Below are 25837 nucleotides of genomic sequence, written 5' to 3' on the forward strand. Positions count from 1 at the left end.
TAGGCACGGTTGCCGTGAACTGGGCCCGAGTACGATTGTCCCCCCTCCCCACTCCCCCTCTGGCCTGCACTCACATAGGGTTTCAGCATTCGCTCGTTACGTCATTATGGTTTGACGGTTTCAGGATAAACAGGAAGCGCGCGCTCTCGCTGAACGCAATTTAGTCCATCGCTCTTTTTACTTTGTGGATAGTAATTTTGAGTCGTTTGTTCCGCGGTTGTCCACAGCCTATCGTTAAACATGTCTATCGCATTTGTGGCACGAAAATTTTCGCGCAATCGTGCTGCTTGTATGAGGAGGTTTGCAAGGTACCAGCTGAAGTGCAGCAAGGACTTTGCAGCTTTGATTATGGACTATAAAAACACCTCGCAAAAACGCGACATCACGCGTCCTGTTCCGTGCTCCAGCACGGTTAGCACTCACACTGCATGCTAACCGCGCCCGAGTCCAACTGAACCGTGCCCACCTCTTCCAAGCGGGCCAGGGCCGGCTAAACGAGCCGCGCCCGGGCACGGCTCGGAGCACTCACACTAGTCAAACGAACCGCGCTTTGGTGGTCAAACGCACTCGGGCACGGTTCAAACTGCCTAGTGTGAGTACACCCTTAGTGTGAAATAAAGCCACACTTTTGAGCGCCGCTTACCGTGCTCCATAGCTGCAACTGAACAAGCGCGCGGCAAGCACTTCCGGAAATACGCTGGCCACAATGAAAACCAAAACTTGCGTGTTTGGAACCGATGATCGGAATCGAAAACAAATTTTATAAACAATTCCAATGGCATCGTTATTTTTTAAACGGTTCCAAGTTGGAACCGGTTCTCGATGCCCAACCCTAGTCGTCAGTCTGTGATGGCAGTCAAATGTTGTATTGTATGTTCTCCGTTGTTTCTCTGCTTCTCCTCAGTCTGGCTTTTGCTTGATCCTGCCAGAGTTTTGCATTTCCAGATGTTCTTTTCATCCTCAGGAAAAGTCTCAAGTGAAAGATTCACCTTTTCCTGATTTAAGGCAGTCTATCTCCATGCAGGAGTGTGTGTTCCTCTTTTAGGAGGGGGTTGAAAGTCCATCAGCCCCTCCTTTTTTTTCTCTCCACAGCTTTGTCTTTGCTTCTTCATCACAGTGTTAGACAGACTCCAGTTCTTTGCTTTCCTTTGTCAAGGCACTGTTCCAGAAGTCATCTGAAAATTTAACACTCAAAAGACTGCATTAATCAAATTGGATCTTAGTAAACTATGATCTCAATTATGTCTGAGCATTCAGCTCTAACTAAATTTCACTTTTCAGCCAAATCTTTCCATGGTCAGTTTCATTTGGTTAAAAACAGCAGTTCCCTTATTCTATTTTAGTAAAGCAAGTTCTTCGTTGCAAAAATAGCAAGCAGTTTCTTCTTTGCAAAATGCAGAAAATAGCTATCTTTATCTAAGTATACTACAATAAACAAAATGATCCTTCTTCTTTCTACAACAGTATGGCATGCATATTGTGAAACAAAGATTTCCATTCTAATTTTTCTTTTAAATTCACATAGATTGTTCAGAATAATCTAGGAATGGTGAATGAATTTTTCCATATCAGCATATATTTATTCACCAAGTTCCCTTACTATTGTAAAATGTCTATGGCCTTTAAATCATAATTTCTATTAGCTTAGTCACCCAATCTTGTTCTTATTCAACATTGCATAACACAAGTTATCTTTTAGTTAATTCAACCCCAAATCTCTGAAACTCTGTAATGGATTAACTTCCATACTGTCTCCCAGGGACAACGAGATACAAATTTTGGACGTCATTAGATATAAAATATAAAGTTTTAAGCAGTGCAATCTTATTTATTCATCTATTTAGATAATCATTAAATAATAAATCTTATTTTAATGAATCTCTTACTATAGTACTTTGCAAAGTCTATTTCTTTTATAATTTTTAATCAACACTTTCTTTGTTTATTATTATCTATTAGTCCCTATTATTCAGGCTCTCTCTGCAATCTGACCACACTCAAGTGTTTGTCCGGGAGGGGCACGCACATCTGGTCCCCCCTTTTATGGAGTTTTTTTTTCTCCTCACTCACACAGACACAGACACAGACATTGACACATACATTTACAGACTTTTCTACACTCTTCTTGAGTGACCTGTCAGTTCTACTCGCTCTTTTACTGAAACTTTTCCTCCATACAGTAAAAAAGCAGTACTCTGGAGGATTTTTGCCTACCCGTGCAGTCCTCTGTAACTTCCTAACTCCTCTACAGAGCGGTATCCATAGGACTTTCTTTGCCTATCCGTGCAGACCTCTATAAAAGAGCGGTATCCATAGGACTTTACTTTATCTGCTTCACGTTTATTGCTATCCTCAAGGCCCACTTAACAATAAACACAGATCACATTCAGCTCTTGCACAAAACAAATCAAATACACTTAAAACAACTTAGTATTCCCTGATACACTTCCTCAACACAGGGGAACAATCTGGCAAGTTTGCGCTCTGTCTCATTGATTCACTTCCTCTACACAATGAAGGCAACCCTTGCAGGATTTAAAGGTCTTGTAGCTCTTTTGCCTAGGACTTATCTTTTAACACTTTAAACATCTAACATAAGCTTTACACTTGTAAAAATATTAAAATCTCTATTCCCTATTCTTCTCAAAACCAACTCAACAGACAACACAGATCAATGCATGCATTTAGTTCTTCTGGAATCAAAACCCAGTTTTTTTTTGTTCTTTTTAAATTTGGAAGAGCAAATATCTGAGTGTTCTTACCATCCTGGGCAGACCTGGCTGAACAACACAAACTAATTATGCAAGCAAAAACTGCCTACCTTTGTTAGTGGCCACTGTTTATGTTGCTCAGTCCAGACAGCCCAAAATGGTCTTTCACCCGTGCTCCTTTCCAATCCCATCCACGTCGCCAATTTGAAGTGGTTTCCCTCTTCTTCAGTTGAAGAAACATTTTTGAGACTTGGGTTTTGATGCCAAAAGAATAGACTTTTTTGCCTAAACAATTAAGCCGAGCACCCTAGCCATCCATAGAGAACAGGCTCTGCAGTCTGGTCATAGAGAACTAACTTAGCTTTGTCGAGGCAGGGTTTTTATACCTGCCTTCTCACGCACACATGTCAAACTAAATTCTTGGGGGTCCTTAGATTTACCATTATTATAAACAGATGTTCTTCTCCACCATGGACTAGCTAGAGGCCCCTAACATAACAAATTCTTCCTTACCCTTGCCTCTCTAGTGGGACATGGCCTAGCTAGTGGGCCTCAACATATATTTTGTCTAATGTCAAAACATATCATATAGCTTCATCATGTGGTCCACCATATGTGACTTTTGTAATTTCTGCACATTCCATTCTCCTGCAGACCCTTAAACACCCAGAAAGACACATGATTATAATAGTGAAATAATTTGATGCATATATGGCTAAAATCACATTGATTATACTTGATTCTGATTAATAAAAATCTTCTTCAACTTCTAATGTAAATATGCAGAGTGTTCCAGTGCATGAAAGGTGCACCTTGTCCATTGAAGACAAAAGTGAGGCAGAGCTTTCCATAATACGCTTTGTCAGCAGCAAAGATTTGGTGAGGATCATGCTACCTTGTCAGCTGGAAAAAAAACTGTGAGTAAGCAAAGCACTCTGTACAAATTGGATCCATGCTTGGATAACTGACTTTTAAGAGTCGGTGGGCGACTAGCCAGAGGTTCACTACCAGAGGAAGTTAAGCATCCACTGATTTTGTCTAAAGACCAACATATAGCTACTCTCCTTTTGCGAGATACTCATAAACGGCTTTGTCATAGTGGTTGAAACCACATACTGTTGACACTACGAAGGAAATGTTGGATCACAGGCGCTAATTCAGCAGTAAGAAAGATAATGTCTGAATGTTGTTTTTGCAGAAGACAAAATGGTCGGATGATGATACAGAAGATGGCAGACTTGCCCATGGAGAGGATTCTTCCAGACAAACCACCATTTACCAATGCAGGGGTTGATTATTTTGGACCTATAGAAGTGAAGAAAGGACGAGGTACAGCCAAGCTATATTGCGTGATATTCACCTGCCTGTCTAGTAGAGCAGTCCATCTTGAAATAGCCAATTCATTGAATACAGAATACAGATGATCCGAACGATCTAGAACCCCTAACACCTAATCATTACCTGCTCATGAAAGGAAAGCCATCTCTACCACCAGGGTTGTTTGAACACGATTTGTACATCAGAAAGCGATGGAGGCAAGTTCAGTACATATCTGACCTTTTTTGGAAACGGTGGATTTGTGAATACCTGCCACTACTGCAAGAGAGGCAGAAATGGATTGAACAGAGACAAAATCTCAAGCCAGGGGATATTGTGATCATTATGGATCCTACAGCACCACGAAGCTCATGGCCTCTCGCAAGAGTGTTGGAAGCATTTCATGACAAGAAAAGGATTATGCGTTCAGTGCGGCTTCAGACAAAAAGTAGCATCATATAACGGCCTTTGGCTTAACTTTGCTTACTGCATGAATCAGTTTAGCATATGTCCTTATTAAAGTATCCTCACTAGGTTACCGTGTACTTTATATATTGTGTATGTGCACCCATTATGGTTTAATGTTCCTTTATGGCTCATTAATCTTATATTTTGGAATTGTAACATTTGTATACAATTAGGGGCCGGGATGTAGGAGCCATTTGGCAATTGTTTATCATTCCACAAGGTGGTGCTCTGTAAACGGGTTTTATAAGTGGGAATGAATATTCAGGTAGCAGGTGTTGCTAGACGGAGGGAGCACATACAGTTTTGACCTCACGCTTTAACGTGACGGTTTGTTTTGTTGGTGTGTAAGTCACAGTATGTGGCCGTGTTGATGTATACGAACAGTAATTCGTTTGATGGTACGTGAAACTTGTGAGCTACTTGAGTTTGCAACTACAATAAATTTGAACATCAATGGAAAACAAGTTAAACTGTTCATTGCATTTACACGTCACCTTATCAAAGAAAAGGTGCGTGATCTGGGTGCCTGTCTAATAACATCTCAGGGACTTCAAGCAATAGGCTTAGCCTCTACAGATCATCTCTTTTAGCAGAGTTAGGGTTAAGGGAACATAAGATTCAGGGAACATAAGGCTGCTGGAACACAAAACACTGGATAAAACATATCTATACATAATACAGTTCTGTATGCATATGTGTTATGACTTTTGGGTCATTTGTTAAGATGTTTAAATGAGAAAATTAAGAACTTGGTGAATGTAAATGGATAGAGGTAATTGTTTTATTTGTTCATTTAACTGTTTTTAAAAGTTACTTTGTTACCATGTTAGATGCACAGCAGACATACTGTGTTTTGAAATGTTAAAAACATCTTGATTGCAAAATAAGTGATGGCAAGGTAAAAAGCATATTTTAATAAAAAAGAAGTTGGGATGTTGAATCAAAGCATAGTTCAGTAGCTTAGTACATGTAGGATACAAAAATATAGTTTTGTTTGTCTGAGTACAAGGTTTTATTTTTTCAATATTGAACCCTATTTTGTCCCTGTTCTTAAGAATCAGTTATGTGATACAGCCAAAAGGCAGAAATATGCAGGGAGAAAGAATATAAAACACAAATATAAATATTAATGTGTGTGTCTATATCTATCTATCTAGCCATCTGTCTATCGATCTACAATCAAAAACAAAAGAAATCTATCAGAGAGATAGCAGGAACATTAGGAGTGGCCAAATAAACAGTTTGGTACTTTCTGCGCATCTACATGGAATGTACTCTGACCAGTTCTGACCAGCTCTTTGTCTGTTTCGGAGGACAGCAGAAGGTAATTCTGTCTCCAAGCAAAGGATCTCCCATTAGATTGTGGATGCAATCCATATAGCTTACCAGGCCAGAGGCTTACCCTGCCCATTGGGAGTAAGAGCCCACTCGAACAGGGGAGTCACTGTCTCGGCAGCGCTAGCTTTCTGGAACCAGTCTTTGAATGGAACCAGTATCTTCCAGAGTCCTAAACGCAAGCTCTGAGACTCAGGAAACTGGCAGGGTGTAGAGTTTGCCATAGCGCCCCCCTCCACTCTTATACTGGATTAGTGCCTCATGTGTAGTGACCCCTAATGTGGTCCCGCGTGTGTATCCCCACCTATATTCCCTGGAGATGCAATGTTTCCCTTGAGACAGGCTCTCTCTCTAGGTTTTGAGCTTGGCAGTCTCCCCTTACGTGTAGCCCACCTCAGAACCTTTCCTTCTGTAGCACTCCCTCAATGAGTATGTTATTCACACGTTACCTCCTCGTTGGGTGGGGTGTGACCACTGTAATGCCTTTCCCCCTGGGGGGAACACTCACTGTCACCTAGCCGAATGGTGAGGAAAGGCCGGCTGAAGGTTTTTGGACGATGGAAGGTTGGAGGTGAGATGCATTATGTAACACATGAACCTGTTAATATGTGCATTTCCGTACACGTGTGACGCAGTCCGTGAGTTGCTGGCGTCTTCCTTTGGGACCCCTAGTGTCATATCATTCAGCACATCATCGAAGTGAACGACAGAACGTGGACGTCTTGGTTAAGCATGGTAACCCTTCTTTCTTGATGGAGGGAATGGAGGAGTTGTGCCCTCCTGCCACAACACCGGACGGCCTCTGAGTGAGCTTGAGACGCTGGCCCCGGATATCTGGGGCGTGGCCAGCTATGCAAAGTCTGCACACCCAATTTCATTGGCTTTTTCTCAAGATATCAGAGGTGTTTGGGCTCCCAAGAGTGACCCCTAGTGTCGCATAGTTTAACACATCTGGGTTACCATAGTTTTAGTCAATGTTTAATTAACCATTAATTAATTAAGTAATTTTGGCAGCCATTTTTTATTTTGTCTTACTCAAATGTACATTTTAGTTATATTTAGTCAACCTTGTCCTGTTTTTGTTTAGTCAAGTTTAAGTCAACAAAATGTATGAGCATTTAGTCAGGTTTTAGCAATGAAATCTTAGTCACATTTTTTGTCATGCTGTATAATAGTTAAACTAATAAAAAAATTTGTTTTGCTCAAAATTATAATCATAATGGTTGTTGTCATTTGAGAAATTTACTTTTGCATTTTAGGTATTGCATTTTAGGCACTTTTACCAGTAAGCACAAATCAATAGAATGTGGACTCATACACAGTTTATTTTACCTCATCTAGTGTACTGATTTATTATAGGTTTTTTATTATATAAATTAATACCAAAGACTTATGCATTCTCTCTATCTACATTATGAAAACTGGTAAAACTGTATTTTTTTTTTTAAATACATGTTAGTCTCATCTTATTTTGTCAACGAAATTGCTTGTTTATATAGTCTTAGTTTTAGTTTATTGACCTCAGGGGTCTCGTCTTCCTCAGGGGAAAAAGGCTTGTCATCAAACATTTTTCGTCATAGTTTTCGTTGTCGAAATTAACAGTATTTGGGTAAAATCGCATGTGGTGCAATTCCCTAAAAAACTGATAACATTTAAGAATTGCTGATTCAGTTCTATTAAAATATTTGTAAACTATTGTATTTACTTGGAAAATACATTTACTTTACAAACTATACAAAGAATATATTGGTTGGTGAAACTAGATTTTTTAACTTTTTCTTTCTTTTATTGTGGACACTCTTATTTGTTACTGACCTTTTTTCATATTATTTTTCATATTAATCGTATTTGTTACTGACCTTTAAATTAGTTTAGGAAATTATATTACAGCAGCTCTTTATTTCTGTCTTTTTTTTTTCTGTCCAGAATAAGGAACTGGTGCGAGAACGAACACGTCAATGGAGGAGAGAGGAAGGAGAGAAAGTGGCCATGTTTTTAGGACAGAAGAGTTTACTGACCACAACTACCACTGAAGGTCACTAGTTTAGATCAGTTATGCTTTAATTCCTAATTTTAGTTAAAACCTGTAGTGCATTAACCTAACTGATAAGGTAATTTATTCATTTGTGATCAGGACCTTTGCAAGTAGAACAGTCCCTTGTGGAAACTAACAGCATTGATGACCCAGCTTCTCGTAAGAGGTGGGTAGTCGGAACGTGTAGTACCGTGCTGGGGGTCCTGGGAAATGCTGACATCATTTCCACGGGTAGCATGGAAAATGCAGAACAGGCTGATCTCATTTCAGGTACTGTACTACAGATTTGTAAAATGGTATTATCCTGTTTATTTAATATTTACCTTGGTAGTGGTATATATATATATATATATATATATAGAGAGAGAGAGAGAGAGAGAGAGAGAGAGAGAGAGAGAGAGTGAGTTGTGTTCAGCAAAACGTGAGCAAAAACTCAAATTATTCTTTAAATGGTTGTCAGTAACTCAGGGTGACACTTGAACATGAATTGTCAGCTGTTGCATTCTCTGGTTGTGTTATAGAGGCTAAGTGTGTGGAAATCCAGGAAAGACGAGTGAGGAAACAATGGGACAAAGATCCACCTGAGAGACTCCTGAGTGTTCTGGAGAAAGCACAGCTCTGCTATGGCTTTGAGACATACACTATACATAGAGATGGTCAGTCTGCACACATCAGATACATCAGGACTTTGTTACATTAATAACAATTTAATGTTATTAATGTAATTTTAACAGTTTACTATAAGAATTACATAAAAACAGACACTTAACTACATAATTTTTATAATGATTGTGCTCCACATAATCATATTATTTATCATATTAATCACTTATTTTGGGAAATTGACATTTAAAATAATGTTTTTATATAATACTGTACATTTTAAAATGTATTTTATTGCTTGATGGCAAAGCTAAATCTCATCAGCCATCAATAAAGCCTACTGCCACATGATATTTAAGAAATCATTCTAATATGCTGATTTGTACTCAAGATACTTTTTTTTTATTATTATCAGTGGTGGCCAAAATTCACTGGGGGGAGGCGGGTGGGGGTGTTGGGGGGTAATAATGATAATTTTAGATGTCCTTTCGGTTGTATTTAATTATAAAACCCGTTATAATCTATGATAACATTAAACTTATTTAATATTTTCTCTAAACCCTCTTGGATATTAAGACAGGCACCTGCAAATATGGCCAAATTAAAGATTTGCTGTATGTTGTGTGCTCCTACTGAAAAACAAAACAAAAAATACATAAATAAATTAGGAACACTTCATTAAATGTATGTCATCTTTTGTGACTTTTTTTTTTTTTTTGTCAAAAATTTTAATTAAACAATAAATTAAATTTAAATAATATGATACAGTCAGGAAGAATAAGTTACCACTCAAATGAAATCAGCAACAACAATTCACCTTTGCACGGCACAGAAGAGCACAATTGTGGCATTAAGGAATATTTACAGATTTACAATATTCAGAGCAGGCATTAATGCATTTCATAATAACAATGTTATGAGAGTAATGTTTTTAATATAGAAACTTAATATATATTAAACGATTTATATGGCTCAATTTATATTTTTTAAAATGAACTACCAGTAGGTGGCAGCAAGTCGAAGTCTTTGAGATATAATAATTCATTCAATCGATTCAAAAAAGTAGATTCATTGATAAATGAAACAGCGCTGCGTCAAAGACTATAGATGACTATAGACTATTGATGAAATAGAGCACAATCAGACAACAGTGTTCCTAAAAAGTCACTTAATATTAATGTTTGTATAAAATAAAAAAATTATAAAATTGTTGTATAAATTCAGTTTCACTTTTGCAAACTCCCTTTTATAATCATTAAAAACTATCACTTGTCTTAGTTCATCGCAATCTCCCAAACTTGCATTTTAATGAATCCAGCTCAATCTCTACAGTCATGGCCAAAAGTTTTGAGAATTACATAAATATTGGAAATTGGAAAAGTTGCTGCTTAAGTTTTTATAATAGCAATTTGCGTATACTCCAGAATGTTATGAAGAGTGATCAGATGAATTGCATAGTCCTTCTTTGTCCAATTCTTGTTAAGAAGGCTTCAGGGCGTCCAAGAAAGTCCAGCAAGCGCCAGGATCCTCTCCTTAAGAGGATTCAGCTGCGGGATCGGAGTGCCACCAGTGCAGAGCTTGCTCAGGAATGGCAGCAGGCAGGTGTGAGCGCATCTGCACGCACAGTGAGGCCAAGACTTTTGGAAGATGGCCTGGTGTCAAGAAGGGCAGCAAAGAAGCCACTTCTCTCCAAAAAAAACCATCAGGGACAGATTGATCTTCTGCAAAAAGTATGGCGAATGGACTGCTGAGGACTGGGGCAAAGTCATATTCTCAGATGAAGCCTCTTTCCGATTGTTTGGAGCATCTGGAAAAAGCTTGTCCGGAGAAGAAAAGGTGAACGCTACCATCAGTCCTGTGTCATGCCAAAAGTAAAGCATCCTGAGACCATTCATGTGTGGGGTTGCTTCTCATCCAAGGGAGTGGGCTCACTCACAATTTTGCCTCAAAACACAGCCATGAATAAAGAATGGTACCAAAACACTTCTTCCAACAATCCAACAACAGTTTGGTGAAGAGTTTGGTGATCGTGCATTTTCCAGCACGATGGAGCACCGTGCCACAAGGCAAAAGTGATAACTAAGTGGCTCGGGGACCAAAACGTTGACATTTTGGGTCCATGGCCTGGAAACTCCCCAGATCTTAATCCCATTGAGAACTTGTGGTCAATCCTCAAGAGGCGGGTGGACAAACAGAAACCCACTAATTCTGACAAACTCCAAGTGATTATGAAAGAATGGGTTTGCAATCAATCAGGATTTGGCCCATAAATTGATTGAGAGCATGCCCAGTCGAATTGCAGAGGTCCTGAAAAAGAAGGGCCAACACTGCAAATACTGACTCTTTGCATAAATGTCATGTAATTGTCGATAAAAGCCTTTGAAACGTATGAAGTGCTTGTAATTATATTTCAGTACATCACAGAAACAACTGAAACAAAGATCTAAAAGCAGTTTAGCAGCAAAATTTGTGAAAACTAATATTTGTGTCATTCTCAAAACTTTTGGCCACGACTGTACACTGCTTACTGAATCTATTACTTACATCGTCTCTACACTTTGTTAGTTATAATAAATGACAAACTGCAGTCTGCTTTCACGATCTGTGCTGTGAGGAGCAGGACGCGCACCGATAGAGAAGCATTTCTATTGCCTGCAGTCTGCAGGCATTATGGCCAATCACAAAAGACGCTATTGTGCACCGAACCATAGACACAAATATTCTGCTACGTTTCTAGTCTACATTGTGATACGCTTATGTGCAGAACTGGGATCGCTCTCGTAATCTTTTGAATGGATAAAACAGAGAAATCACCTTAATTTCTAAATAAACCTAACCAGTTGGAACTGAAATGCTCTCGAAATTCACTAACTTTTTTTTTTTGGTCACTCTCTGAAGGGGTTTGATATTGTAGATAAATATTATCTGTTGAAATATGACGTCAGGGAAGACTAAAGTTTATTCAATTTGCATGCATGCAATGTGGTCATATGTGGTCTTTTTTTTTTTAATAAATAAATAATAAATAAATGTGTAACACATGTAGTTGCTTGTCATAATCTGATTATATATATATATATATATATCATGTTATTTTTCCCCAGAGCATGGAGACAAAGTGGACGGCCATGAGGAGACGATAACAGACTACAGTAGACTAGAGCCACGCTCGGATGATGAAGACACGTGAGTTTCTTTTGTTTTCCCTCTGTTAGTACTTATATCTCCACTCACCCAATTTTCTATAAACCTCACATTACTCTCCTGACTGCAGGGATTTTGAAGAGGAGTATTCATACGACTGGATAAATGAACTAGAGAAAATGATGGATGAGCACTAGAAATGAAAGTAAGTTATTGTATGTATTGTACATACCATTTTATTTGTATTTGATTGTAGCTTTTTACATATTTCTCATCATAAATTATGAAAATATACCAGTAAAGTGATACTAATATCACTAATAATATTAATAGAACAATTACAGGTTTGTAAAAAATTGGGGATCCGCACGCATCATGGTTGCAGAAAACCCGGAAGAATTACATGGATACGGTACAAAATAGACTTTAAAAAGATTATAGATTATATTGATAATATTTCATTTTCAAAATGTTTTCCGCCTATCACAAAAGCTTGTCACCCAGCTTATTGCTGTAGTCATGCACTGTTATTTAAAGAAATTGATGTTAATGGGATAGTCTAACAGATCCGAATGTTATGTAAAATGTTATGTAAAATTGTTAATAATAATAGGTTTAAATAATATTTCATGCTGTAACTGTAGGACTAATACAATACGTCCCCTATGAACAGCATATGTGAATATTATGTAGACCTATTGTTTAATTCAAATTTATACTTTAAAAGTAGAGTAATCATAGCAGTTTTCATCTATAGAGGTTCTATAACAAAGATTTGCATTCCAATCAAAAGGCACAAAAATATATATTTTTCTCTTATTTCATGGATTTTACCTGTTTACCTCACTTTACCAGTGTTTTCTGCAACCACAATGCGTGCACAGCTGCAAGTGACATAACTGTGATGTCTACTTTACTTTAAAACAAAAAGTTCTGATTTAGTTTATTCTGAAGACTAAGAACCTTTATGTGTGATCAGACATATTGAGTGATGTCACAGAGTGATGTTTTTATAATAATAAAAATATATATTTTTTGTAAATAATATGTATTGTTTAAGCTGGAAAATCTGAGTGACTAAATAAACAAAACATAAAGAAAATATAAACATAAGGATAAAAATCACACTTGTAGGGAACATGCCTGGGTCATATTTCACTTAAAAGAAAACAATCATGATTCTCCTAAAAAGGCTAGATTTTGTTTATGCAAATTATAATATCTCTTTTTTTGTTTTGTTTTTTTTTAAAGTATGAAATGTGTGTTGTTAAAATTTTTAGCCTCACTCTGATGTTTGTTTTCACTATTAAGTACTTATGTAACAACTTTTCGGTTACTTGTGTGACCCTCGTTCCCTGAAGGAGGGAATGGAGACGTCACGCCGTGACCGCCAAATTGGGAATCTCGCCAGACAGACCAATCTACTTAGAAAGTAAATGAGCCAATGCACATTGGCAAGCACTATTTCAATTCAGTTCAGTTCAATTTACGTTTATTTGTAAAGCATTTTTTCACAATACAAATCGTTGCAAAGCAGCTTCACAGAAAATTTAAGTTTCTACATTATATTTAGGAGTAGCTTATCAGTGGTGAGTATGGCAGATCTGTAGAGTAAAATCATCCAGTTAGTTAATGACATGTATTCAAACAAATGGTGAACACTATTAACGGTAATGATTATATGTTGCAGTCAAATTTATAGCATTGTTTGGTTGTTTTGTATGTTGGTTCAGAGTTGGCATCATTTGATGGATGTGATTGTCAGGGTTCTGTCACTTCGGTCTAGTTTTCTTGTGGTTTTGTGACAGAGCCCTGACACTCTCACCATGTCTTGTTTTCATGTTGTCTGCGTGCCTTGTTTCTTGTTGGAGTGTGGTGTTCGGATCCCGGTACTCATGTCTTGTTGAGTTTTGGTATTGTGTCGGGGTTCGGACACTCACACTCCATGTTCCGTCCTGCTGTGGGAGAGTGCGGTCTTGAGTTTTCTCGGGCCGTATGCTCTCCTGTCATGTGGATTTGTCTTTTGTATTTTCTTGTCTTGTGGTGTTGCACGCGGCTTGTTTTCAGCTGCGTGCTTTCATGTTTTGTGTGAACACGCAGCTTATGAGTTTTCTCATTAGCTGTGTGTTCATGTCTTGTTTTGTTCAAGCACATGGCTTGTGATTTTTGTATTGCTGGCCATGTGCTTGTGTTTTTGTTTTGTGTGAGCACATGGTTTTTGTCTTGATTGGTTTCTTGTGCCATGTGCTCTCATTTCTATTGTCTTGACCCCACCCATCTTGTTTCCTCATTATTGGTTAATTGCCCCACCTGTGTTTCCCTCGTTACCTGCCTCATTTGCTCCCTACTTATTGTCCTTGTGTTTGCAGTCCTGGGCCAGTTTGTCATCATTCATGCCCTGTCGTGTCGTGTCCAGCCCTATGTCAGCTGAGTTGCCAGCCAGCTAGTTTTTTCCCCCTTGGGGTAGTTTTTGTTGTTGCTGTTTTGTTTATTTTTTGATAATAAAAGACCCATCTTCTGCATAATTGAGTCCTCGCCTCTCATCTTTACCTGAACCCTGACAGTACAAACTGGCCAAAAGAGGACTCAGCAGAGATGGGCATCTTCCTCTTCCCATCTCCCAGTTCCTGGGGCTCCGTGAAGGATCAGATGGTCTGGACCATCCAGCATGTGTCCCTGTGTCAGAGGGGATCTGACATCCGGGACTTTGCCTGTGATTTCCTCGCTGTGATTAATGATCTAGACTACAAAGACGACAACGATCTCAAGGATGTGTTCAACAGCTGCCTTGATGAGCCCCTCAGTTCCTGGGAGATGGGGAGGCTGGGGTCATTGACATTCTGGGAGTTTGTGTACCAGATTTACCATCACGGTGGGCCTGATTTTCTGGACCAGGAAGAGCTCCCTCTGGTACACCACCACAACCCCAGTCCTCTGATGACCCGTTCTCGGAGACGGAGGAGGAAGAACGGTCACACATCACTCTGCTCTGCAGCATCCCCAAGGAAGGTTGAAGATGCTGCAGCTTACCCAGAGGTGGCCGAAATTACTGCAGCTACTCCAGAGGTGCATATCCGTGCTGCAGTTTCCCCTGAGGTGCTTGTACTCACATCACCTTGCCCTCGCAAGCGCAGGAGAAGGAGGGCTCCTGTTGCTTCCCCCATATCAGTGGCTCCCAAAGACCCAATCCCAGCTCTCTCAAGTGTGGTAGTCCCAGAGCTCCCAAGTGCGGCGGTCCCAGAGCTCTCTGGTGCGGTGGTCCCAGAGCTTTCAAGTGTGGCGGTGGTCCCAGAGCTTTCAAGTGTGGCGGTCCCAGAGCTTTCAAGTGTGGCGGTCCCAGAGCTTTCAAGTGTGGCGGTCCCAGAGCTTTCAAGTGTGGCAGTCCCAGAGCTCTCAAGTCTGGTGGTCCAGGAGGACCTGACTTTGGGGGTCCCAAGTCTAGTGGTTCAGATGGGTAACACTCCAGTGGTCCCTGAACTCCCTGTCACAAACTCTGAAATTGTCTCTGTCAGTCCTGCCATGGCCCAGAGAGCCATATTTGCCTTTTATGTCATGGCCGTTCTGCGTGCTAAGGTCATGCATTCTTCTATGCTAGCTGCTTCTGATCCTGAACCTGTCTGCCACCCTGACCCTGCTGTCTGCCTGGAGGTTTTCCCAGAGCTGCCTGTTTTCTGCGATACGGCCATGGATGCAGTCACTGAACAGTGCGCTCATCCTGATATGACCAAAGAAACAATTGAAGCCACTCTCTGCTGCTATGCCTTTGCTCTCCTGTGTGTTTGGGCCACACACACATCCCTCCTGGCTTCCTCGACTCCTGACATGAAGTCTCCAGAGTCAGCCATGGTCAAGGAAGCCACCCCAGAGCCACTGGCTCTCTCTATCGTAGACAACACCCATGAGCCTGCCCCTGTCACCAAGAATCTGCCTTGTGAACATTATGTCAGCCGAGCTACTTTTGGAGCAGTAATCTATGTGGGGTTCCCCTTCCTTACCCTGATTCCAGTCCTGGCAAAATTTGATCGGCCTGTCCTGCCCAAGCTTCCTGTCCTGTTGGCCCCACTCAAGTCCCCTACCCTGCCAGCTCCACTTAAGTTTCCTGAGTGGCATGTTCCTCTGGCCCCGCCCTGGCCGTCCGCTGGGGTTCCTGTTAGGCCGGAGCCTCCCTGTTTGGTGCTTCTGGCCCCTCCCTGGCCGTCCGCTGGGGTTCCTGTTAGGCCGGAGCCTCCCTGTTTGGTGCTTCTGGCCCCTCCCTGGCCTTCTGCTGAGGTCCCTGTTAGGCCAGAGCCTCCCTGGTCTGTGCCTCCAGCCCCGCCCTGGCCACTTGCCGGGGTTCCTGTTTGGCTGGAGCCTGCTTGGTCGGTCCCTCCGGTCCCGCCCTGGCCGTCCACCGGGGTTCCTGTTTGTCCAGAGCCACGCTGGCTTGTCCCTCCAGCTCCGCCCTGGCCTTCTGCTGGGATTCCTGAACTGCCCGAGCCTCCCTGGCTCAACCCTCCCGCCCCTCCCTGGTCCCATTTATTATTGTCTGGGCTTTTCTGTTGGCTGGCTTGGCTCCCCTCCCTCCCTCCCCTCTATGTTTTTGTGTTTTGATTTCCCTGTCTTGTGTTGTCTGTTGTTCTTGTGTTGCGTTGTCATGCCATGTTCCTGTCTTGTTTTTGTGTTCCACGTTAGGGACGCCCGGTGTCGTCCCTTTTGAGCGGGGGTAGTGTCAGGGTTCTGTCACTTCGGTCTAGTTTTCTTGTGGTTTTGTGACAGAGCCCTGACACTCTCACCATGTCTTGTTTTCATGTTGTCTGCGTGCCTTGTTTCTTGTTGGAGTGTGGTGTTCGGATCCCGGTACTCATGTCTTGTTGAGTTTTGGTATTGTGTCGGGGTTCGGACACTCACACTCCATGTTCCGTCCTGCTGTGGGAGAGTGCGGTCTTGAGTTTTCTCGGGCCGTATGCTCTCCTGTCATGTGGATTTGTCTTTTGTATTTTCTTGTCTTGTGGTGTTGCACGCGGCTTGTTTTCAGCTGCGTGCTTTCATGTTTTGTGTGAACACGCAGCTTATGAGTTTTCTCATTAGCTGTGTGTTCATGTCTTGTTTTGTTCAAGCACATGGCTTGTGATTTTTGTATTGCTGGCCATGTGCTTGTGTTTTTGTTTTGTGTGAGCACATGGTTTTTGTCTTGATTGGTTTCTTGTGCCATGTGCTCTCATTTCTATTGTCTTGACCCCACCCATCTTGTTTCCTCATTATTGGTTAATTGCCCCACCTGTGTTTCCCTCGTTACCTGCCTCATTTGCTCCCTACTTATTGTCCTTGTGTTTGCAGTCCTGGGCCAGTTTGTCATCATTCATGCCCTGTCGTGTCGTGTCCAGCCCTATGTCAGCTGAGTTGCCAGCCAGCTAGTTTTTTCCCCCTTGGGGTAGTTTTTGTTGTTGCTGTTTTGTTTATTTTTTGATAATAAAAGACCCATCTTCTGCATAATTGAGTCCTCGCCTCTCATCTTTACCTGAACCCTGACAGTGATGGATTGTAGCGTGATAGAAATACTACACAGGAGCTAAACCATTTAGGGCCTTTTAAGTAAGTAGTAATATTTTGTAACTGATACAGAACTTAATAGGTAGCCAATGTAGAGATAGTAAAATTGGAGTAACATGATCATATTTTTCTGGTGGAGACTCTAGCAGCTGTGATCACTGCTGTTTCTGCACAACCCACTTAGTGAAATTTGGGAAAGTGAGCCCTTTCCACTGGAAAAGGAACGCTGCGGAAGCCATATCCAGAGGTTGTAAGTGAAGTTTACACATATGGACTAACCCCATAGGGCCTTACTGTATATGGAAGTCTCTGGTGTGACTCAGACCCATTTAGGGCGGTTACACCTTTGCAGAGACACAGGCTTAGAAGCTATACCATGGAAGAATACACGTATGGGATCCCCTCAGAGTCACTACATATGGGCATGCAGCCTACCACCGGTTTTCAAGAAAACAGCGAATAAAGGCCTGGCGCCAGATTCTCTGCTACATCTGGCTGAAGGTGATGAAGTAACTCAACAGGGTTTGCCCAACAGGGAACTCTCTGGAACAAATTAAGCATGTGCTATGACGCAGCAAGCCAACACTTAGCTGGGGCGGAGAACACAGGAGGATACCGGTTCAACACAAATGCAATATAATCTAGTGAATATGTTGGGTGTCACCCATCCTGCAGCCCTACAAACATCTGTCAGTGAGGCGCCATGTGCCAGCGCCCCGGAGGATGCAATACTCCGGGTAGAGTGAGCTCACAACCTGAGCGAGCAGGGCACGCCTTGTGCTTGTTAAGCCAAGGCGATGGCATCCACTATCCAGTGGGCCATCCCCTGCTTGGAGACAGCCTTCCCCTTCTGCTGTCCTTTGTAACAGACCAAGAACTGCTCTGAGGTCCTGAAGCTTTGTGTTCAGTCCACGTACAGTCACAAAGTGCAGACAGGACAGAACAAAGCTAGGGCTGGGTCTGCCTCCTCCAGGGGCAGCGCTTGCAGGTTCACCACCTGGTCTCCGAAGGGGGTGGTAGGAACCTTGGGCACGTAGCCAGGTGGATATCTCAGAATTACATGGGAGTCGTCTGGCCCAAACTCTAGGCACAATTTGTTGAACGAAAATGTCTCCAGGTCCCCTACCCTCATGATGGAGGCCAAAGCAACCAGTTTTCATGGATAGAATCTTTAGCTCTACTGTAAAGGCTCGAATTGGACATTCTGAAGTCCTCTAAGCACCAGAGCCAGATCCCAAGAGGGTATGGAGGGAGGGCAAGGAGGATTTAAACTTCTTGCCCCCCTGAGGAACCTGACGACCAAGTTGTGCTTCCTATGGTGTCTTGATACACAGAAATTGTGGTAGCATATGCTTTGAGAGTGGAGGGAGACAGCCTTCGCTGAAACTCATGCTGCAGGAAGGGAAACACAGCTCTGACTGAGCACCTTCGGGGGTCCTCTCAGTGAGAAGAACACCACTAGATGAACATTTTCTACTTCAAGGCGTAAGCATGTCTCGTAGATGGTGCTCGTGCCAAATTGACGGTATCTGCTATCTTTAGGGGTAGAAATTTAGAGGTCTAAATTCGGGTGCTATAGGGCGCCCCGTCTCTGAAAAAGCAGATCCTTCCGAGGAATCTGGCTCCTCCTCGTCCTCCCTGACTTTGTACAATGTCTGTACAAGTTGACTAACTGGGGAGAACGCATATTTGCGCAGGCCCCGGGCTATAAAATTAGAAATTAAATTGAAATGCACATTCAGCAGTAAAATGAACTAATATTACCAACACCAACATCCATAAAAGGTTAACATTAGTGCTGTTTGTTAATCAATTTATATATGTATATTGTCATAATTTCACTTTGAACCTCCAAATTAATTTAATAATAATTCTTGTCCAGTTTTGGTGCTGTTTCTCACCAGAAGTTATGACCAATAACACTATCTATAGTAGAAAGTAGAGTTGTGGATATCTCATAACTTAAGCGCAGTCCCAGAGGCCCGAAGTAGGGTCTGGGTGTGCAGTGCAACACTTAGCTGGTACCACATTTGGGTGGTATTAGTATGCGTAAAGACTGGTAGCATGACAGAGGAGGATGAGAGTGGTATGGTTCTGCCTTTTCCACTGCCCTTTTGGGACGCAGAGATAGAGAAAACTGCTCTTACTTTGAAAATGTGGGTACCGTTCACTCTAGGGCCAGCTGCGTAACAAAAACAAAATACACAAATGATTCTCCACCCGGCTCTCCAGCTGGTCTGGGACACAGGGGCATTTGAAAAACCTGAACTCGGTATCACTAATGTCGGCCAGACACAGCCAGAGAGGTGTGGACATCACTGAACCCAGAGAACGCGCAGTGATCTTCGTCGCTTGTAGCGTGAGGTCAGTCGCGTTACGCAGTTCTTGTAGAACTGCTGGGTCATGACCACCCCTGTGCAGGTCCTTGAGCTCTTTGGCCTGATGGACCTGAAGCAATACCATAGCGTGCAGGGCAGAGGCAGCCTCCCCACATGCTCCAGAAGCACTGCCAGTTAGACTATACACGGTTTACCCTGCCAGGTGGCAGCAGTGCACGGACACAGTTTCATTGCAACTGATCGCTCCACGTGGGGATCGTCACATACCCCTCAGCTACACAACCATTGATAGTTATGAGGAAGGAGGAGATACTAGGTCTGTGTCTGGCAGTAAAAGGTGCCATTCATGACCTAGTAAGCAGACGCTTTCAGTTAAACCAGACATTATGTTGCTTCCAGTAAACATACATTTGCTTAAAGCAGTGGTTCTCAATCCTGGTCCTGGGGGACCCCTGCTCTGCACATTTTGCATGTCTCCCTTATTTAACACACCTGACTGAGATCATTAGCTGATTAGTTCAGTTCATGGATCTCTCTCCTCATGAGCTGATGATCTCAATCAGGTGTTAAATAAGGGAAACATGCAAAATGTGCAGAGCAGGGGTCACCCAGGACCAGGATTGAGAACCACTGGCTTAAAGCATCCATATTTGTCCATGCCCATGTTGATTAGAGTATTAAAAACTTTAAAAAAGTATTAATTTAAGGTCCATTTAGAACAGATAAAAATGTGCGATTAATAACGAGTTAACTCATGACATGCGATTAATCACGATTAAAAAATGTAATCGATTGACAGCCCTAATTTCAAATTAATGCTGTTTTTGTACTCTCTATTAATCAACGAATCCTAAAAAAAAAAAATCCTTAAAACAAATTGAAAACTAAAAAAAAGAATCATGGTTTTCACATTGATAATAATAAGATATGTTTTCTTTGTGCACAGAAAAGTGTTGATATTAGATGAGAAAAGAAATGTCTAAATCAGAAGAAAACTAGAACATGTTCAAACCTGTGTATAGATCCTGTTTATATTATTTTAGCTAAGGATTCTAATAAAATGAATGCTGCCGCACTCCTGCCATGACTGAGGACAAAGTCATTTTGCTGTTTTGCCAGCTCTGCTTGATTTACGAGTGGTTTCTGGCTGACTGTTGAGGTGCTTGGTGTGCAGATAATTGCCCCCAGTTGTGTTGTTGAGGAAATGCTGGGCCAGTGTTGAAGCCTTATCTGAAAGCCACATGGAGTGCCTCAGGGACCAAGTCTAGGCCCTCTAGCCATTTTTAATTTTCCTCATATACCTCAGTCAATGCTTGATGTCTTATGAGAGACGAAGACAAATGTGGATGTGCAGCACAAGAGCTGTTAAGATGATAGTAACCCATACATCATTTTGAAAGACCCGTATCTAATAATGTGGTTTGGGGCTGCTCTATTTCTCCTGAGATGTTAAATAAAAGTAATAGTTGTTTTTACAAATTTTCAATAAATACCACTGGTCATTCTTTTCATTTACTTCAATGAATTTGGCAGTAGCCTTTTATTTATGTTGACACAAGATGACCTCCACAGTCCTTGGGTGGAATAAATTATATTTATAAATTATTGTAAGTGAGTTATGGTAAAGCAGACAATGTAGAGGTAACCAATAACCTGATTAGGCTTACTGTCAATTGTTCTGTTCTAAAATTCACTTTTTTAAGCAGCAGAATTACATTAAAAGAGGAACCTAATCCTTAAAATATCAAGAATTGGGGTTGGGGATCTTTTGGACCAGTAAGCAGTGACCTATCAACCAGCAAGTACATAGCAACAGGCTGAAAGCCATTTTTCACATTGCAAGACTATATAAACTGATCAGCCACAACGTTAAAAACAGCTGCCTAATATTGTGTAGGTCCCCCTTGTGCTGCCAAAACAGCTCAGATGAGTCAAGTTTAAAGTCCTGCAAATTGGAAGGTGGGGTCTCTCTATTGATTTGATTTGTTAGTCCAGCACATCCCATAGATGCATCCATAGTGGTACTGTATATGTCGAAGAAACATCCATATGAATGCAACATTGCCCAGATCATAACACTGTCCTTAGTGGCCTGCTTTCTTTCCATGGTTCAGTCTGCTGCCAACTCTTCCCCAGGTAAACAACGTACACAAACTCAGCCATCCACCTGATCTAATGTAATTCATCAGTCCAGCCAATCTTCTTCCGTTGCTCCATGGTTTAATCCTGATGCCTTTGTGCCCTGTGTGTTCTAACACCTTACTATCATGGCCACTGTTACAGTGCCATACACTAATATTAGCACCCTTGGTAAATATAAGCAAAGGTGGCTGTAAAAAAAGAAATCTGCATTGTTAATCCTTTTGATTGAACCTTTTGTTAAAGTAAAACAATAGAAGGGGGGGGGTCGCATTATGAAATAAATGTTTTTCTCTAGTTCACATAGCCTCAGTTATTGGCACCCAATTATTGCAATGTCCTTTCCCCAAGATAACAGTTATGAGTTTTCTCCTATAACGCCTGATGAGTTTGGAGAACACCCAACAAGAGGTCAGAGACCATTCCTTCATCCAGTGACACATTTTTGTGATGATTTTGATGTTTGTTTTGGATCCATCGTATTGATGGAAGATCCAAACATGGTCCATTATAAGATTTCTTACAGAGGCAGTCAGGTTTAGAATTTTTATCGGTATTTGATAGAATCCTCAGCGTGCCGTGCATTAGAATGATATAGATACGCGTCTTCTTCCAGGCAGATTTGTAACAGAGTTGAGAAGTTGAAAAATTTTACTCCAATACTGGTAGCCAACAAGCATTGCAGAAAAACATTTACTTCATAATGTGAGTTTCCCCTCACTTTCAATTGTTTTACTTCAATGAAAGTTTAGAATTTAGTGATTTTTTTTTTAATGAAAGATAAAAAAGATAAATGATGCAGATTTATTTTCATAGCCACCTTTGTCATATTTACCAAGGGTGCCAATATTAGTGGGTGGCACTGTATGTTTTTCAGCAATTTGAGCTACAGTAGCTTAACTGTAATCAGACCAGACGGACTAGTCTTCTAGTCAAAGTCACTGACATATGTAAATTTTTCATTTGTCAATTTCAAATTTCCCTTAATTTTAAATTTTGCTTTCTTTGCAAGTTTTTATTAGGTAGAAAAGTACCATTATAATTTCCATGCTGGTTTGTCTGAATGTCGCTTATCCAATTAACACTGCATACCATAACAGACTAGCAAGTCTGCCATGGAGCATTTCCTCTTGCAGGAAGGAGACATGAAGTCATGTCTTTCTAAAGAATAACAAACAAATCAGTAAAGAAATGTCACATTGTATTAATTGTTAAGCTACACAATGCTTACACATTGTAAACTAACAATGTTTGTGCTGACTGGTGTCTCGCTTTCTCATCTTCTGGTACATTTCGTACAAACATCACTACTTTGGGTAGTTCATAGAAATAAGCTCAGGGTTAAACCTTGAAGTGTTACCTTGAAGCATGCATGTAAACGTTTTTTTTTTTTTCAAATGTGTAAATAAAAGGTGTGAAATTACTCCATGTAGCATGTAGATTTAGTATAACACATTCTAAAGGATATCCTGTAGCTTCTCATTGTTCTAATTTTATTTAATTAAAGCAATACAGTAGTTCAATTCTGTCATCTTGTACACGCCTTTCAAATGACCCAAAATGATTTTGAATTTAAATCTGAATTTAAATATTTTGTTCACATTCACATTCTTCTCAAATCTTATTTGCATACAACTATGCCACCTTGAGATATTGTGGCATGAGATTGAGGCACAGATTAGTGACATGAAGATGAGAAAATAATATAATATTTTTAAGTATTATTTCCCAGGTACAGTTTTTCTGTCACCTTGCTGTGCTGCCGCAAAAATAAACATTCATTTACCATTGACATTTGGGGTGGATACATTTTTTTAATTTTCTTCATTTTTTGAAAGACGTTCCTAATGCTCACCAAACCTGCATTTATTTGATCAAAAATAAAATAGTAATAGTGTGAAATATAACATATAGGAACCTTTTTTTCTATTTTTATATATTTTAAAATGTAATTTCTGTAATGGCGTGGCTGAATTTTCAGCAGGCGTTACTCCAGTCTTTAGTGTCACATTATCCTTCAGAAATCATTTTAATATGCTGATTGGGTGCTTAAGAAACCTTCTCATTGATATCAATGTTTAAAACAGTTGTGCCGATTATTATTTTTGTGAAAATCCCAATACTTTTTTTCAGGATTCTTTGATTAACAGAAAGTTTTAAAACTTCATTTATTTTAAATATTTTTTGTAAAAATGAAAGTAACTTTTTACTGTCACTTTTAATAAATTGAATGCATTCTTGTTGAATAAAAGTATTACTTAAAAAATTGTGCTCACCCAAAATGTCTAAATGATAGTGTATATATGCTTATTTTGCATAAACTGTTGTCACACATCTCCCTTTATACCCCCTCGTTTCTTTCTTTCTCATTTGCCTTAGTCAGCCTTTATTATTTTTTTACCTCCACCTCTCTCTTTATCTGTGTGTTTTCCTTACAGTGTTACCCGTTAGCACCACTCTCCAGTTTACTGTCTGAATGAGACAGCACAGGAAGAGGATGAATCCAGCAGATGGACAGTGACCTACTGATCTTCACTTTCTACAGACTTCATTAAGCTCTCTATTTATTTGTCATGACTTCTGAAATTGCAGACACAAACCATTTATAAAATAAACTGTCTGGTCAGGTTTTCCTTTGGAAACAACTGAACCTGAGCATTCACTTGTGAATATGGTCTATTGATAGTACTGCTCTACTTGTCTTGACAGATTTTCATGCTGGGAAAATCCTTAAACCTTTACAAATGCTAAAATAGTATAAAATATATATAAAGTAATGAATGAAAAATAAAATAAAAACTATTTTTTCCCCACTCAAAAATAGCTTTACAACAAACACAACAAAAATCTAAAATAAACATGGACAAAATTTAAATAATATTTTGTCTTGTAAAATGTACTTCAATGTTTTTAATAAAATTACTATTTTACTAACTATTTACAACATGTTAATTTATATTAATTTATGCCAGGTTCTGTGTTTTATTTTAACTATGGGTTTTACTGTAGTAAAATAGTTACAATTAATAAATAATGTAAATGAATACAGTATATATTAATAATAATTGACATTGAGATAAAAGAGAACAGTAATGAGAGTTTAAGGTGAAAAATTTCCATGAAAGGAAAGAAAATTTACAAAGAAAGAAACGTCTTAATCAAAGGGTTAATTATTCATAATAAAACTGCACTGTACATTAACGACATCAAAAACAGAAGCTCAGGATCTGACCTTGAAGTGTGATGTTTAATTGTGCATGCAGAGTTAATAAAAAACACTGAAAGGTGTGAAACAGCTTACAGCCATAAGAGAGTTCTTTCACTATAACTGCTGCTTAATATCAACACGTTCTAAAGGATATCCTGTAGCTTCTCTTCTTATTTTATTGTTTCCTGATAAAGTCTTACTTTATAGTGTGTTCTAATGTACCCTACATTATGTAACTGCAGAGTTGAATACACACATTTGAATTACATTGCATTAAAAATGTACTATAAACAAGGATTTTGAGATGGGAAATATATCTAATGATTCTTGTGAATAATGTGTCTGTGTCCATCAGGTTAAGAAGAACCTTCCCATAATCACAAACCTCACAGTAGCACCATAAGCCAAAGATCCTATTTATATTGCGCTGACATTGTTATTGTGTCACTCTATTGTCTTTGAGTACTGATTTTAGACCGGATAGAAAATGGCGTGGTGGGACTGGAGTTAGCTTGCCAGGGTAATTTATCCTGTGTTTGCTACACAAAGGTCATGTGTGGGTAAAAATGGAAACATGCTTTGGAGGAGCAGGGTAGTGTGTTTTTAGGAGCATGCTGCTGAGCCATGCTGCTCCGTTGTCTCTGATATGTCTGTCCACTGTGGCGAAAAGAAATTAAACACTTCATCTGTCCTTGAGGCTTCCTTCCTTTACTGCCCAGAATAGCCTAGCACAGCCTTAGAAAAACCTTCTTAAATGCAGTCAAAGATCTTCATGTCTTTCTTGCAGGGCACATTGATTTATCTATGATTTATCTGATGATCTATCTATCTATCTATCTATCTATATTTATATATTTATTTATTTATTTATATTCATATTATTCAATGTTTTAATAATATTTTAATTTCCCATTTTTAAATATTAATAATAAAAATATATTTCTTGAGCATATAGGCCTATTAAGGCCTTGATTCACTGAAGATTGGAAAGATTAAAAAAATGTTATAT

The 25837-nt window shown here is 40.0% G+C and overlaps 1 protein-coding gene across 2 annotated transcripts in view; it reads left to right on the forward strand.

Moving 5' to 3' along the window:
* Positions 1-25519, forward strand: part of nek3 (NIMA related kinase 3) — a 50844-nt gene extending 25325 nt beyond the window's left edge. For both annotated transcript variants that reach the window (XM_073817874.1, XM_073817875.1), the window contains 6 exons: positions 7758-7866; positions 7966-8136; positions 8388-8522; positions 11574-11655; positions 11744-11818; positions 24059-25519. In XM_073817874.1, coding sequence (XP_073673975.1) covers positions 7758-7866; positions 7966-8136; positions 8388-8522; positions 11574-11655; positions 11744-11810 — 564 coding nt within the window. In that variant the 3' untranslated portion in view covers positions 11811-11818; positions 24059-25519. The remainder of the gene's footprint in view (positions 1-7757; positions 7867-7965; positions 8137-8387; positions 8523-11573; positions 11656-11743; positions 11819-24058) is intronic.
* The last annotated feature ends 318 nt before the right edge of the window (positions 25520-25837 follow it).

The sequence above is a fragment of the Garra rufa genome, chromosome 14 (assembly GCF_049309525.1).
Source record: "Garra rufa chromosome 14, GarRuf1.0, whole genome shotgun sequence".
Classification (NCBI taxonomy): domain Eukaryota; kingdom Metazoa; phylum Chordata; class Actinopteri; order Cypriniformes; family Cyprinidae; genus Garra; species Garra rufa.